This window comes from Mytilus californianus, unplaced genomic scaffold (genome assembly GCF_021869535.1).
Source record: "Mytilus californianus isolate M0D057914Y unplaced genomic scaffold, xbMytCali1.0.p SCAF_6, whole genome shotgun sequence".
Lineage (NCBI taxonomy): Eukaryota > Metazoa > Mollusca > Bivalvia > Mytilida > Mytilidae > Mytilus > Mytilus californianus.
Window position 1 is genome coordinate 74184766 of NW_026262712.1, and position 11473 is coordinate 74196238.

The following is an 11473-nucleotide window of genomic DNA, read 5'->3' on the forward strand; positions in this document are numbered from 1 at the left end:
CCTATAGTTGTTAATTTCTGTGTTTGGTCTCTTGTGGTGATTTGTCTCATAGCAATCATACATGTCATACCACAACTTCTTTTGTATATTGTATAAATTATAAACCACATCATGACAGTAACCAAATTTATAAATGATCAATTTAAAAAGCTTAATAAAGACTTCATGATCTTGAAATGATGTGTCCCGTAAACATAAGCATTTTCTACTCTGTGCATGGTCATGTTTAACCGACACATTAACCAAATAGTAAGTCATTAAACAACAAGAAAGCAGTTTCTGTTTGTAAAATAAATAAACACTTTGACTCTTCACATGCTATTTATTTTCTCCTTATCACATCTTTATAATTTGATGACGATTTAAATCAAATTTGTATCCTGTAATTTGATCTGTCACTTTATACACTTTTCCAGCAGTAGACGCTGAAATTGAGTCTATGACCCCTTTCCTGAAATATCCTGTACTGAAAACTGCGGTGCCTTTATTCATCGCAGGATTCGGTCTGTACATCACATTTTGTCCCTCTTCCGGATAGTAGGTAATGTCTTCCCTCAAACCATCGGAAAACTGCTCTAGTGGAAAAGCTGAAATTGTTTCCCGGTGAATTTGTTTATAAAAATCGGTGAGTCCAGTGTTAAATATCGGTAACTGTTTTTGATTTACATTCTACAAAAAAAAATAGTCTATAAGTATAAACAAAAAGTATATGTTGGCTGAGTGACATCAAATCTAAATTAATAATCGTACATCTAGATAGATATACGAAGATGTGGTATGAGTGCCAATGAGGCAACTCTCCATCCAAGTCACAATTTGTAAAATTAAACTATTATAGGTTACAGTACGGTTTTTCACACCGAACAGCAAGCTATAAAGGGCCCCAAAAATGACTAGTGCAAAACCATCAAACGGGAAAACCAACGCGGTTTACTTATTTTTAGGTTAAAAAAATCTATGCAAAGTATAGCAGTTTTAAAATAAAGTTGATATACTAGTAATAACCGTACAAAACAAACTAAAATTCAACTTTTACATTTTGCATTTGAATGGTTCAGCATTATTAAAAGTCTTATACATGTACATGTATACGTGCAGTCGCAACACTTTTAAAGATTTCTATCAAATGCATCAAATTTTATGTTATATAGGACAATATTTTAAAAAGTACATCATACAGTTACAAACCTATTCTATACAACAGTATGTAAACAAAATTATTACATATTACGCTTACATAACGAGCAACAAACTACTAAGGCACAAAGTTTAAAATATAGGACATTTAAAGACAAATCCCAACAAAATCACATACCTGTGGATGAACTGGTACATTTTCTTTATTTTGCTCGTTATAAAACTTTCTCTGATACATTTGTTTGTAGTATGGACTAACATTTTCCTACAAAAAAATAAACAGAATATTTCGTGTTATTTTGTGCACAATTTATCACTTAATATTTCACTGAACAAATAATACATTAATACACATGTAAAAATATTCGTCTAATCTGTAGGTTATACGGAAACTCATACAACAATAGGTTTTTCTATTTTAAAAAAAAAATATTTATGTATTGGTTATGAACAAGTACGTACTCGTAAGATCTAATGTGTTGGTTTTCTTTCTTCTTCTTTTTTAGGCGTGTGTTGAAAATTATAAACAAAGTAATGCACAAGGCTTAACATACTTACTTGCAAAATAACAGTTTGTGAAAATGATGGTTCGGGCACTACAAAATCATTTTCCTGGGTACAATCTGGAGGTAAATTGCCATGTTCTTCATTTACGCCATGGTCTAGAATGTTCATCGCCTCTGCAAAATAAAAACAAAAACTAATTAATTAATTTACAGTTAAATATAGCTAAGCATATGTTAAATTTGCATTTATTTTTATCACATGTAAAACAAGTAATTGTATTCATTTTTAGAATTAAATTTATAATTTAAATTTGTGTACTTTTATTAGTTTTAAATAATGATTGATTGTTTGTTGGTTGCTTAACGTCCAGTGGCAAATATTTCATGCATGTTCAGGACGATAGCTTTAAGTAAAAAGTTCATGCATATGTGTTTAAATCTTACCATGTAAAGTGAGTTCCTCTTCATTATGATTTGTACTGGCGAATTGGTTTCCACCTGAAGCCTCAGTTAAGGATGAGTGTAGCACATCAACAGATACTTCTGGGAGTTCTTCCTCTGACTCATTTTCATCAACATCTAATTCGGCGTGCTCTAAAAAGTCTCGTTCTTCTTTAGTAAGAGAAGCATAAGGTACCTATAAATACAAAGGTATGTTGAAAAGAAGATGCTCTTTTTATAATAAAAAATAATTTTCAATTTCTTTGGTGTGAAAAAAACCGTTGTTTTGTTGGTTTGTCTTTATTTCCTGACATTCGGCAAGTTATAATTTTTAAATAAATCTATAATGTAAAAATCTATCTCAACCGCAAGTTAAAAAACAAATACTGATATGAATAATAACCCTAATCAAATTTTTCTTAAGACACGTCTCAGGATAGCTTATTTACACAGACTAGACTGCATATTCTTACAACTTAAGTCACTAGACGGCACATTGTCACGGTAAGAGACATAACATTGACACAGCCTACGGCTAAAAATAGTACATTTGCAAACTAAGGCGCTATAGTGCACATGACACATTCTATGGTACTTGAATGCACATTGACACAGCCAACAGCCCTAAACGGCACATTGACATAGCCTACGGATCTAGACGGCTAATTGACACAGCATACTGCCGTAGCCAGCTTATTGACACATCCTACGGTCCTAGACGACTTAATGACACAGAATAGCTGTAACATAAAATAGAATACTACTATAAATGACCTAATTACTAAGATTTTTTTATAACACAAAGACTCAATTTTTAATTTCCGAAATAATAATTTAAATAAAATTAACGAAGTAAAGTAAATACCTGATCATCAAGCGGCACAGCAAAATTTTGTCGACTAAAACATAGCTGATATGGAGTCTTTGGACGTGTGGCCTTGTTTAGCCTGTTGTTATATGCGTAATAAAATTCAGGAAGTTGATCGGACCAGTCTGAACGTTCTGACATTTTAATTCTAAAATACTCAGTCAGTGTACGATTAAAACGTTCCACTCTGCCCTGACTTTGTGGGTGGTATGGTCTACCATGCATTTGGACTGTGTCAAATTGTATTACAACTTCTTTAAGATGCGAGTTCCGGAATTCTTTTCCATTGTCAGACTGTAGAATACGTGGAGCTCCATATAGATAAATGTAACTGAGTACAACTTTGCTTATTTCAGTAGCACTTTTAGTTTTACATGCTTGGCCAAATGCAAATCTTGAAAAACAATCAACGATATTACATATGTACTGATATCCTTTATGAGGTGGCATCTTTTTTAGGTCAATTTACCATCTTGAATTTGGATAAGTTGCTGGTATTGGGCGTCTTGTTCTTTCTGTTTTTGGTAGAGATATAGCACTTTTACATTGTTCACAGTCCACGTAAAGATCAAATAAAAGCTTCACGTTTTCCCTTACGACTGGGAAAACAAATCTTCGAATAGATTCATAAATGCTGTGAGATTTTCTGTGATCTAATGCATGATTCTTTTTTACTAGATTAATTAAATCCTCCTTTGAAAGACATTTCCTATGAGGAGTAGCTAGGTCAACACTTTTTTTATACAAATGATTCGAAGTCAAATCATAAAAATAATTTTCCAAATATTTTCTAACCATTCTATCGTTCAACTGTTCATTGCAAAACTTGATTATTTTTGCGGATCCCCATTTTGGATTTTCTGCTTTTAATTTGCAAATGGACACTACCTTTGCATAGTCCCTCCAAAACGCTTCTGGATTAGGGTCCTTTGAAACTGGTTTCTTCTTTTCCTTTGCTAATACAAAACCTTCATCTGGAATGGTGTTCATGGGTTCCGCCATCTTCAAATTCGGCGGCGGCGACGACGTCATATGGCGTTATTTGATTGTGACGTTATATGTAACTCTTTTTCCCGGAAAAATAGGCAATTTCAAAATCTGCCATAGATTTGGAGAAAACAAAAACTGCCATAGATTTGAGACGGCATTACGTCATATTTACCATAGATTAGGAATCCGCCATAGATTTGGAACCCGCCATAGATTTGAGTCCTACAAATATACTAGAAATAACATGCTAAATTTGGTTTCTAATCTTGTCGCTAAATTAATCTTCTTAGGCTTGAGACCTTTCTTCCTTCTAGTCCAGGGGCGTGTTTATTGGTCTCTTCGGTACATCTCCAGAATGTCTTCTGGTGAAGAGTCCAAAAAAATGAATCTGGACCTCTTCTGGAGATATTCTATGGAAGATCAATAAAATAAAAATGCAATTTGCCGCCGAATATAGCAGGTTTTTGTTATGTTGGATGACATAAATTAAGTTTACGATTTTTTTTTTAGAAAATTAAGATACGTCCCGTAGACATGACTGTAAAAGTGTTCTCTGTTCGTTACAATTTTCTTTATGCTTTCCTTTAACTTAATTTTGCTAAACAAATCAGGCTTAACCCCCACTATTTGATTTTTAAGAATAATCTTAAACTGCACAAGAATTCGTCAATGTTTGTCTGGAATATGACTGATCAAAAAGGAAATCTTAGTCTTTCCATTTTTTTTTTAAAGTAACCGAACTGGATTAACAAGATATCAGAAAGTTCGAAAAAATCGTGTTTCTCTAGCGGTCCTTGAAGAAAATCTTCTGGTCCTAACTATTATTTCTAATGCAAAATTTCAATGGTCAAAACCTTCGGACTACCACTTTTCATTTTTTTTTTTATTGTATATGGATCTATATGTAATAAAATTAAGATTGGAAATGGGGAATGTGTCAAAGAGACAACAACCCGACCAAAGAGCAGACAACAGCCGAAGGCCACCAATGGGTCTGCAACGTATATACCAGACGTTTCTTAGACTTTTATTTAATAAATCAGTTGGTTGTGTACTGATTGACACTAAAGTCTGAGAGAACAAGATTTATTTCAGTACTAATTGCAACTAGCTTTGAACAAACTTCTAGTAATTGCAAATACTCTTAGTTCGATGCTTTGAGTCTATTGTCTTAATGTTAGTTGGCCGGTTTCTTTTGTGTGTCTCGTACCGATCTTTCAGTGAGTTAACCTAATTGCGCAGGTTGTTCTTATATTGTACTGCTACACTACTGTTTCAGCTTCGGGGAGGATTGAGCGCTCACAAACAAGTTGTTGTACTGTTACATCACTGTCCCAGGTAGGGGATGGTTGGTATCCCGCTAACATGTTTAACCCCGCCACATTCTGTATGTATATGCCTGTCCCAAATCAGGAGCCTGTAAGTCAGTGGTTGTCGTTTGTTGCTGTGTTACTTATTTGTTTTTCGTTCACTTTATTTTGTACATTAGTTAGGCCGTTAGTTTTTACCATTGAATTGTTTTACATTTGTGATTTCGGGGCTTTTTATAGCTCACTATGTGGTATGGGCTTTGCTTATTGTTGAAAGCCGTATTGTGACATATGGCTGTTAGTTTCTGTATCATTTGGTCTCTTTTGAAGAGTTGTCTCATTGGCAATCATACCACATCTTCGTTTTTATATAAACCCCTGCCATATTCTTTATGAACCTGTCCCAAGTCAGGAGCCTGTAGTTTAGTGGTTAAATTGTCGTTGGTTCATGTCTCACTTCATATTTGATATTTTGTAAATTGTTTTATTTTGTATAAGTTAGGCCGTTAGTTTTATCGTTTGAATTGTTTCACACTTTTAATGGCCTTTTATAAACGGCTCTACAGTATCGGGTTTTGTCATTGTTGAACTTGAGGCCTTAAAGTTGCCTATAATTGCTTACATCCACTTCATATTAGGATAGTTGCCTCATTAGCAATCATATCACATCTCTTCGTTTTTATATAATTTATCCGACTTTTTATCCTGTTTTCCTGAACATGCATGAAATATTTGTCACTGGGCGTTAAAAATTAGTATGATCAATTTAAACTTGTGTTTAATAAGAGAAAACCATCTGATATTATTTATTTGTTGGGATGGGGGACAGGAGGATTTCGTAAATGAATATGGTTGCCTGGTAAGAGCTAAAAAATAGGCATGATTAGCGTCAAATTAAAATGAATAATAATGCCCTCTTTCCTTCTTCATTAATTCTTCATCTATTGATTTAAACTGACTACTAGCCAAATCATGAGTGTTGAAAGTAGCGTAAAACACCAATGAATCAAAATCCCTTCCCTAGAATATCAAATAGTTGTCCCTTAACTGTTATTGTCCGTGTAGTTCTTATATTCATCCAGCTTATCGTCCTACAGAGATGTCCTACTAAGGCTGTCATACCATAAAAACGTCTATAACACAGCTCACATTCTAATACATCTTCATTCATGAAATTTATTAATGTCATTTAGACTAAACGACGCCATGTTTGTTTTGTGCCTCTGCCGTCTAAAACCACCTATTTAAAAAGAAGAGGTGGGAGAGAGCCAGAAGATCTTCCGCTAATTCAAAAAAATAGAAATGGACCTCTTGTAAGCGTACTTTCGTTCCGCCGTTTTTTTATTCCGGGTAACTGTTTTTCACTAGAGAATATTGGATGTAAATAGTGTGAAAGCGTCGATCTTGATATCGTTGTTTTGTTTGTATTAGACCGGTTTATTGTTTACATAAATAAATGGGTTAAAATTAAAATGATTTTCAAGGAACCAGTTTAATTAATCTGAGTCAATCTAGTAATTATAAATAATATTGATGATGATGGGGAGGATGTTGTTATAACACAAAATACTTTATCAATGATCAGGACATTGAACTTGATATAAACCAAATTTAAAGAGCAGATTTGTTCTTACATGAAGTTTCAATTATAGAAGTCGACCGAAAAGCAAATATATACACAGAAAAACTTCGACAATCCAATAAATATAAATATTCTTCTTCTTCTTCTTCAGTTTCAGAAAACCATCAACATACTGATGTTTACTTTCCGGCGCATACCTGGTAAAATTTTTTCAAATTTATGTATTTATAAATGTAGTTAAACATAGATTGTCAAATTTTTTGTATTCCATATTTTTGTATACTTGTTATATTATTATTGATTTTTACAATTTTTCTTTGTTTTTAGATTTTTCGTTTTTATGTAGTTTTTCTAATATTTCATTTTTTATTTTTATTTTTAATTTAAGATAAAACATGATTGCCTGATTACTTCAGGTGTGGATAGGTATCAAGGAGCACATCGTGAGTGAGTGCATCCTTGAAAGTTTCTGTGGTGGTGTTTTTTGTTATGACTGAGGATAATTTGTTCCAGTCTTTAATTGTTTGACAAAAGAAGGAAAATTTGTAGCTGTCTTTGCTACATTAGATTTGTCGGTAAGCATCTTCATTGGTGGATCTTGTTACAATCAGTGACAATTTAAAAGCATATAATTTTAAAGATTTGCATATATAGAAAAATTATTTAAATCTTATTCGTTAATAAGCATTATTGTGTTATCGTGTGTTGAAAATGAGTACTAATCACTTCATCAATGTATGGATCTAAAGCACTAGTGTAATTAATCCCGGTATAAAATAACTAGTGCAATCATTCCGGTACAAAATCACTAGTGTAATCATTCCTTGTTTAAAAACACTAGTGTGAACATTCCTTGGATGAAAACTCTCCACTCTTTACATAAACCATTTATGCAAGTTTCAAATACACATTTTAATATGTTTCCCCTTCAAAAAACCTTTTAATGACTGGTGGATGTTTTACACTGGACCCGGATAGAAAACCCTAGTGAATTTTTGTTGGTGGATAAAAATCACTGGGGATTTTCTTCCTCCGGATAAAGTACACTGGCGGAATCAAACCACTGTTACACTCTTCTGGCTCACTACCGAAAGAACAAAAAAACACGCCCCAGATAATCATGCCGTCTGCTGTGGGTATTTTTCGATTTTGACTTTTTTTTATCCCACATTGTCGCAGGAAGGCGTCAAAGCAAAAATTTAAAATAGCCTTCCTAGACGTCATAATTATTTGGACTATCTTCCTTCCTGCTTCCTGCTTCCTGGTGGTGTAAATGGATTAATGTCGGATATCATACAATAACAATTTGGGTATTTGCCTACTGGTTGCATTATAACTTTAAATATCAGTGAATTCATTATTGAAGAATAATCCGTTAATCCTAAGGAGGGTCTATAAACACAGTATCTTTGTAAAACTCTGATAGTCAGAAAAACTGGAAAAAACTTATAGGCCGAACGCGGAAGTCTTCTCGAGTGTTGTGCTCAGAGAAATATATATATATCTGGTTGTGCCGTAGTATATTTTAGATGTTATCTCAGTAAAATCCCCAATTGACTTCAATGAAAACCTATTTTATGAAATAAATTTATATCTGGTTTACTTTGGTCGAGACAAATGTAGCCTGTCTAACTATAACGCGGAAGTGGGGAAAACTCGGATACATATGTGCAAAATTTACATATTTTAAGTCATTTCTCGAGAACTGCTTTTAAAAGATGAATTAATAATTGAAACGTGTTTTGAAAGCTTATATAAAAGTCTATAATTTGAAATAAAATAAATCGATTGTGGAATTTATTTTTACCAAAAAATTGACAGGAAGTCTTTATAACTTATAAGTGTGTCATGACAATCCAATTTTGTCACTTTGAACTAAAATTCACGAAAAATATAAAACCCAGTCAGACTCAAAATCTATATAACATGATTTTTAAAGCCAATAAAATAAAAAATAATATGGTATAAAATAAATTAGCAATACATAAAATAAGTTCAAAATCTTGACCAGAAGTCTCTTGTGTATAAATGAAGAAGTCAACATTTCAACTAAAATTCCTGAGAAAACCCACATCCAGTGTTCAGTCTAGTTCATCAGTCCTTACATCCAGTGGTCAGTCTACAAAATGTAGGTCACCTTCCACTTCAAGAAGTGCTCAGTCTAGTTCATCAGTCCCTACATCCAGTGGTCAGTCTAGTTCATCAGTCCCTTTATCCAGTGTTCAGTCTAGTTCGTCAGTCCCTATGTACATCCAGTGGTCAATCTAGTTCGTCAGTGCTTATGTACATCCAGTGGTCAGTTTAGTTCGCCAGTCCTTAAAAGTTATGTACATCCAGAGGTCAGTCTACTTAAACTGTCCCTACACCAAGTGGTCAGTCTAGTTCATCAGTCCCTATATACATCCAGTGTTCAGTCTAGTTCATCAGTCCCTATGTACAAATGTACATCCAGTGTTCAGTCTAGTTCATCAGTCCCTATGTACAAATGTACATCCAGTGGTCAGTCTAGTTCATCAGTCCCTTTGTACAATTGTACATCCAGTGGTCAGTCTAGTTCATCAGTCCCTATGTACAATTGTACATCCAGCGGTCAGTCTAGTACATCAGTCCCTTAATGTACATCCAGTGGTCAGTCTAGTTCATCAGTCCCTATGTACATCCAGTGGTCAGTCTAGTTCATCAGTCCCTACGTACATCCAGTGTTCAGTCTAGTTCATCAGTCCCTATGTACATCCAGTGGTCAGTCTAGTTCATCAGTCCATGTGTACATCCAGTATTCAGTCTAGTTCATCAGTCCCTATGTACATCCAGTGGTCAGTCTAGTTCATCAGTCCATGTGTACATCCAGTATTCAGTCTAGTTCATCAGACCTTATATCCAGTGGTCAGTCTAAGTCACCTTCCACTTCAGGTAGTGTTCAGTCTTGTTCATCAATCCCTACATCCAGTGGTCAGTCTAGGTCACCTTCCACTTCAGGTAGTGGTCAGTCTAGTTCATCAGTCCCTACACACAGTAGTCAGTCTAGTTACACCTTCCACTGCAGGTACTGCTCAGTCTAGTTCATCAGTCTCTTCAACTGGTGACCAGTCAGTACTTAACCCACAACGGGGCGGTGGTATTTTACCTTATTCAACTGGTGTTAATGTTATGTTTGAAAATGAATAGGTTTTTTAATAGTATACTTCAGAATCAAAATAAAGATGACATTCGTTGCCTTCCTCCAGTCAAACTTAAGGTATACGTAGCACTCCACAGTTAGAAAATAAAATTAAAATTGACCCACATAGTTTTTAATCATCTTCTAACTTCCAGGCTTTCTAATAAATTAAGCTAACTGATTTTGCCTTTCGCCTCATTTTTTCGTAAAATTGAATCACAAAGTTTGTGCGACAAAAAGGTGGAAAAAATACACAATAATTTCTTGACCAATGTCTGGTATGGATATGAAAATATGGTCGGTCATACAGAAAACAGCCCATAAAACATACATTACTCTATCTTGATGTTCAAAAATGCTCTTTGAAGGCTATATTTATCTTCAGCTATCTAAAAAATGATTTTTATTGCACACTAGCTTTCATGTTTGAAAAATCCACCGGGGATAAAATGCGAAACCACACACCAAACTCTGGAGTGCTACTTAAGGGTGGTGATATATTTCCTGTACAGTCAAAACATCCAGATGATTGGAAATGCGACCAGTATACCTTGATCAATAAAAGTAAATTTGTTCCCAAAATTGAAGGTGTAAAATTAATAAGATGTTACTTCAAACTAAGGTTGCCTGGTTTTAAAATCAAAACTGAATGTTTCGATAAATATGTATTTCTAGCAATTCAAAATCACTCTGGCAAATGGTCAATTGAAAAATATCCAGGTATGCTTGATCCTTATTCTGGAATACCAAACAATCTTTCGGAAAGTATGAAAGCCGTATTAAAAAGGGAAAATGATTGGAAAGAGCTACCAGTAGATTTGCTTGCTTTGGGTTTATACAAAATTTTAAGAATTATGAAATTTTACATGGACGTTCTGGTTTACGAAATTATCATTTGAAAAAAGAATTTAGGAAGAACATTTATTTCACCATCAGATGTATACATCTATATTTTAGAAAAGAATTGTCAGTCATGAAGAAGTAATTGAATACTTAATAAATGATAAACCACTTTTTCAATCTAATTCTGTTGAATCTGACGATGATATTTATAAACAATATACATGATATAAACTCACAGGAAATTGTAAAACAACCACACGCTGATGAGTACACTAATCAGGTAAAATTAGAGAGTAATGAGGTGATAGTTAATAAACAGCTATGCGTAGGAACTGTTTTGTTTAAAATATGTACTTCTTTCTTATAATGTTCTCTCTGACCGGGCCCGAATTAGTAGTTCTATACCTATAAAAAAATAGCAAGAAAAAATTTACAAAAATTAGAAAGAAAACAATTGAGAGCAAATGATTACGAAATTTTTGGAAAATAGAATTTTAAATATTTGATTCAATAATAAATTGTCTTTACTGGTCATAATAATTTACTTGACTGGGTTCTGTATTTTGTGAGAAAATTTAGTTAATGTTTAAAATTGCAGTCAGTATTATTCCGGGGGCTGCCTTTCAAGATTTTAGCATT

The 11473-nt window shown here is 33.7% G+C and overlaps 1 protein-coding gene across 1 annotated transcript; it reads right to left on the reverse strand.

The window, feature by feature from the left end:
• Positions 1-302: 302 nt before the first annotated feature.
• Positions 303-3093, reverse strand: LOC127706611 (uncharacterized). Its single transcript, XM_052211266.1, has 5 exons — positions 2950-3093; positions 2088-2280; positions 1696-1817; positions 1316-1402; positions 303-669 (listed from the first exon to the last, which is right to left on the reverse strand). The coding sequence occupies exons 1-5, from the start codon at positions 3091-3093 to the stop codon at positions 337-339; spliced, it is 879 nt and encodes a 292-aa protein (XP_052067226.1). The 3' UTR covers positions 303-336.
• Between the last annotated feature and the right edge of the window lie 8380 nt (positions 3094-11473).

Bases quoted from the DNA above. Each gene is read 5' to 3' on its own strand.
- LOC127706611 (XM_052211266.1), bottom strand. From the start codon at position 3,093: ATGTCAGAACGTTCAGACTGGTCCGATCAACTTCCTGAATTTTATTAC. The intron at 2,281-2,949 runs GTATTTACTTTA...TTGTATTTATAG, and splicing joins CTGTGCCGCTTGATGATCAG to GTACCTTATGCTTCTCTTAC. The intron at 670-1,315 runs GTATGTGATTTT...TTTTTTTTGTAG, and splicing joins ATGTACCAGTTCATCCACAG to AATGTAAATCAAAAACAGTT.